The 5,509-nt window shown below is 40.3% G+C and overlaps 1 protein-coding gene across 1 annotated transcript in view; it reads left to right on the forward strand.

Annotated features, from left to right (window-relative positions):
* ADAMTS12 (ADAM metallopeptidase with thrombospondin type 1 motif, 12) overlaps positions 1 to 5,509 on the forward strand; it is a 319,080-nt gene that overhangs the window by 117,744 nt on the left and 195,827 nt on the right. The window contains exon 3 of the mRNA XM_012640504.1: positions 3,230 to 3,380. Within this exon, the coding sequence (XP_012495958.1) occupies positions 3,230 to 3,380 (151 nt within the window). The remainder of the gene's footprint in view (positions 1 to 3,229; positions 3,381 to 5,509) is intronic.

Here is a 5,509-nt window from a genome sequence, read left to right on the forward strand (position 1 = left end):
TGTTAGAAATCAAGATAGTGGTTACCATTGGGGGATGTTAATGGGGATTGGGAAAAGGGAGTCTCTCAGCTGCTGGTAATGTTCTATTTCTGCATCTGCGTGTTCCTTTTTATGAAAGATTTATGGAGATTTATAGTTATGATTTGCATATCTCTCTGCATATTTGTAATACTTCAAAATAAAGTTTATTTACACTTGATCTTAGCCAAAAGGCTGAGAAGCAATAAAAAATAAAGTTTATTTAGAATAATTTTTAGAAGATATCCTTGGGAAGCATTCACAGATATTTATAACTTAGTTAAAACAAGCAGGTGAACTTATGTCTACAAGAGAGTCAGCAGTGTGCCAAGACTTCAGATGCCAGGGGAAGAGCAGTTGACAGAGGAGATGAAGGGAAGTGGATTCTCTTTGAGCTTCAGCCTGGGCCTCATTCTGCCCAGGTTCTTTGGAATACCCCATGCCAGCCTTTAAATCATGGACACTTTTTCCTCAATTCCATTTCCATTCTCCTTTAAAGGTGTAAGAGTAGTGAGCAGCTTGCAGAGAAGACTGAAGTGAAGAGTGCTTGCTTTGGTTCAAGAACCGGAACAGAGGAAGGTGATTCTCTTGAGCAATAGCTTCAGGGAAAGTGTGGGGCCAGCCCTTTCTTTGGAAAGCAAACCGTGGATGATTTCTTCCAGCATGACCCGACTGCAGTTAGACGAGAGGAGAGCAATAAACCAGGGCCACATGTGTACCAGATGCACAAAGCTCCGTGTTTATGTGTGGAGGAGAGAGGAGGTGCTCTCTCAGCTAGGAAATCCCCCACCTCACTCTCCCCACAGTCGGCTGATGTCTCTTCACCCCTTCTCCTGCCTATTCCCTTTCCCATGATGCACGCACAGGCCCTGGGGCCGGCAGCCCGACTTGCCTGTGAACAGGTCCTCTGCTTGCCCTCTAGCTGGTGAGTCACCAGCTCTCCTCGGTCTCCATCCAGCTTCTGAGAAATACTGAAGCTGAACGGGAGATTTCCACATGCACACTGGCAAGGCCCGCCTTGCTGCGGGATGCAAGCGGAGTAAGCCTTTAGGAAAATGCTTGTTTGGCTCTCAAGCATTCTCATTTGTGTTGCTCATAAAATAGGTATTATGTTCTCAAGTGGAGTTCCATCTGTTTCATTTGGGTCCAAAATTTGAGGCTGAAGAAATACCATTAAATCCTTCTTCTTGGTGGTGCCTTCTGTTGTTTTCTTCCTTCAAGGACATCAGTATTGGGTTGATAGCTGTTGCACAAAGGGCCCCCAGGTCTAGCCATCCCTGGGGAGTCCTGGACTTCTGCTTCATTTCCATGGAAGAAATGAGCTTCATGAGCAACAGGCTCATGCTCTCCTCTCGCACCTGGTCTCTGACTCAGAGAAGAAATGGAACCAAATCTGAGCATTGCACAGAGTCTGTTTCCAGCTATTTTATTGCAATTATTTGACACCTCTCTCTGAGCCTTTCAATTCTTCCTGTCCCAGAGGTCTTACTCAGAGAAAGATATGGAGAAAAAAATCTTGTGTCTCCTAAGAAATGTCAGCACAAAAGCAAATTATGTCAGATGTGACCACTATTGTAGTTGGTATTACCCCTCTGCATTTGTAAAGCAGTTCGCATGGCACTTTTGTAAGCTCTGTCGCATTTGATTCTCCTACCAGCCCTAGGAGGTAGTAGGCATTGCCCTCCTTTACAAATGACAACACTGTGGCTCAAAAAGTTTGTGTGACCCATTTAGGGTCACACAGCACAGCTATGCTTATGACTCCCAGAAAAGTGATCTTTTTTCCTATTGTCCTTATAATTAAAGATATTTTAAAGTCAACAATCAAAATAGAAAGACAATTGTTAGGTTTATGTTAAGATTGGGTTTTACACTAGCTACAATGAAGCAAACATTTTGGAAAGACACCCAAGTCCAGGGATGTTCACTAGAAAGCAGCCTTTTTCTTCGCTGGAGACTCTCTGGCCTCCTAACTGTGGGGGCTGCTCCACAAGTCTTCAGACTCATCTGTGGAGTAGAGCAGCCCTGGGTTGCTGAGAAGTGGGGAGGGGAGCTTGAACTTTGGAAACGTTTTGCAGTTTCCCTAAGCCTCCAATTTTTCCAGGTTTAATTTTGAAAACTTAACATTCACTGAACTGCTAGATTGACTCTGGAGTCCCTAATACAATGCAATGACATAAAATCAGAGGTCTGGAAAGAGCCTGGTAAGGTTTTGACCCGGGCCCTTTGCTAAGAGCTTTGTGTATATTAACTCATTTGCTCTTCATAGCAAGTCTTGATTATCCATTCAGCTGAGAAACCTGAAACTGAGCAAGTAATTTGCCTAAGGTCTCAGAGTTAATAAGTGGAGGACCAATTGTAGCTTGAACTGAGTTTAATTCCTGTGTCTGAGCTCGTGGTCCCTCCAGTGTGATATTGCAAGCAGGCTGTCTAGGGCAGGCCCTTTGTTTTGTAGATAAAGCATTGCGATCCGGAGAGTTAAATCCATCCAAGTGCCTCAAATGAGAACTAAAAAATTTTTCTAAAAGGACACAAAAGTTATGGGCTATACCATTTCTAGATCTGACCTCTAAAAGGAATCTCTGATGCACCGGAGTTCTCATAATATCCCTGATTCCCATCTCTGTGAAATGAGAATGCTCCTTTTCCCTAGAAACTGACAGAGGGCCTTTCACTGCAGACCCCTGAAACTCAGCCTCAGATCAAGGACTTAGCATTATGTTTCTTTGTTTTCTTGAGTAAAGAATGGCATTAAACACTCCTGTCAAACAGGAGTGAACACGTGGCTGAAATACCCATATTCCAAAAGTTGTCAGTGGAGTGTGGGGCATAGTTACCAACTCGGTAACAGGGCAACCGGGAAGCACTGGCTCTTAATTTGAGATCCACAGATAACCAGCAGGGCTCTAGAGCAGTCTGTGAACCTGAAACATTGTAGGCTACATTTTGGACACTTGTATATGTGCACTTCGTGACATGCAGCGTCACGAAGGGATCCATGACCCCAAAACATTTCATAACCATGACTAGAAAGATATTTCATTAAATTATTTGTGTGTAGCTCTTCTGTGACAACAAACGTCAGACTATGAAAGCACTGGTCTTCGGAGTTTCAGAGATCATCCTGATCTATATAATTTTTCACTTTACTAAATTTTTTCTTGTATAGATGCAGTTGGTTCAAATAAACCTTATTGAATATATTTTACAGACTGGATTTTTCCATCTACCACATGGAGACTTTTTCATTGAGCCTGTGAAAAAGCATCCACTGGCTGAGGAAGGGTACCACCCACACATCGTTTACAGGAGACAGAGGTGGAGAGTTCCAGAGACCGAGGAGTCAAGCTGTGGATTAAAGGGTACTGTGACTTAAACGTCCTCATGGGTTGAGGAGTTTGTTTTTTTTTTTCTTTTAACACCGAAACTTATTCATTCATTCATTTGTTCGTGGAAATTTGGGTTGTTCCCAGTTTTTACTAGTACAAATAAAACTACTATACATGTTTGTCTATAAGTCTATGACTAAAGACATAATTTTTCATTTCTCTTGGGCAAGTATCTAGGAGTGGACTGGATCATATGCTATGTATATGTTTAATTTTCTAAAGAGACTGTTAAACTGTGTTCTAAAGTAGTTGCATCATTTTACATTCCTAGCAGCAGTGTGTGAGAGTTCCAGTTCCTCTATACCTTCACCAACACTTGGTATGGTCAGTCTTTTAATTTTAACTATTATAATAGGTGTATAGTAGTATCTCATTGTGGTTTTAATTTGCATTTTCCTAATGACTATTATTTGGCATTTGTATATCTTTTTAGATGAAGTGACTGTTCGAATCTTTTGCTGATTATTTTTACATTGGGTTATTTGTTTTCTTTTTATTTTATTGAAAAAAATGTAGGGGTTACAAATGTTTTTTGTTACACAGATGCCAAAGTCAGGGCCTTCAGTGTACCCATCATCAGAATAGTGTACATTGTACCTGACAGGTAGATTTTTATCCCTCATTCCCACCCTTCCCCCTCCTTAGTTTCTAATGTCCATTATTTCTCTTTATGACCATATATATCCATCATTTAGCACCTACTTGTAAGTGAGAATATATGATATTTGTTTTACCATTCGTGAGATACTTCACTTAGGATAATGGTCTCCAGTTTCACCCAAGTTGCTGCAAAAGACATTATTTCATTCCTTTTTATGCCTGAGTAGTACTCCATGGTGTGTGTGTGTTTTAATATATATGTGTGTGTATATATATATATCTGTATTATATATCACACATTTTCTTTATTGACTCAACAGTTGTTAGGCACTTAGGTTGGTTCCATATCTTTGTGATTGTGAATTGTGCTGTGATAAACGTTCAGGTGCAGGTGTCTTTTTGATATAATGACTTCTTTCCTTTGGATAGATACCCAGTAGTGGGATTGCTGGATTGAATGGTACTTCTACTTTTAGTTCTTTGAGGAATCTTCATGCTCCTTTCCATAGAGGTTGTACAAGTTTACATTCCCACCAACAGTTTATAAGTGTTCCCTTTTCACTGCATCCATGCCAACATTGTTGTATTAAAACATGATCTATTCTTATTCAAGTCTGTTATCTCCTCTGTACTCTGTTTCCAGAAAGTATGCACCCTTATACAAATTATTTCACTTGTCTATACTCAGGTCTCTTTGTATTCTTAATGGGAAGGGGAAAAAAAGCATCTCCTACATCTTTGCCACATTAGTTAATGGTACTCATAAGACATTCATAATGGCAAATTTTTAAAAAACTCTTTTGAACATTCTAGAGGAAAATGGTCAAAGACATCATGATTTTCAGTATTAGCAGTGTTATAATACATTAGTGTGAAATATTACCAGACAGCTCATCACATCTGCATGTGTAAGCGGATTTAAATGTTTGATGATACCAATAATAATGTGTGAAGAGAAACCAAAAAAAAAAATCATCACATTGTCAGCTGATGAATTTATCGAAGCTTCCTTTGGCTTCATGGTGTTGCGTTTGTAGTTTGCTGGGCTGTGTTCCCGGCCCTTCGGCTTCAGGAATGATTTGAACTGCTCCTCTCAGACTTGTCTGAAACAGTTTCGGGTAGTTTTCAGAAGTAAACTGACCCAAGTTATTTCCTTGCAACTGGAACATTCTCTTTAATGTGTAGGCAGTAACAGACTATGCATAAAGGGCCAATGAAAATTGAGATTTTCTTAAATATTAGTATAATTTCTTTTCCAGAGGAAAAATCAATGCCAGAGGGACATTTAACAAAAGGAATCCATAATATTATTTACGTGTCTATTTATGTGTCATAAGGATTTGAAAATCATGGGGTTAGGGAAGGTGGATCCTGATAAGGGTTGGGGGGACTCAGAACTTGAGCTTTGCAAATGGAAGAATGAAAGGACGAGGGGACAAGTAACCTCTACAGATGTCACCCCAGCCCTACACAAGATGGCAGCTTTCCCGGGAGAGTCTTCT

The sequence above is a fragment of the Propithecus coquereli genome, unplaced genomic scaffold, assembly GCF_000956105.1.
Source record: "Propithecus coquereli isolate 6110/MARCELLA unplaced genomic scaffold, Pcoq_1.0 Scaffold154, whole genome shotgun sequence".
NCBI classification, from domain to species: Eukaryota; Metazoa; Chordata; class Mammalia; order Primates; family Indriidae; genus Propithecus; species Propithecus coquereli.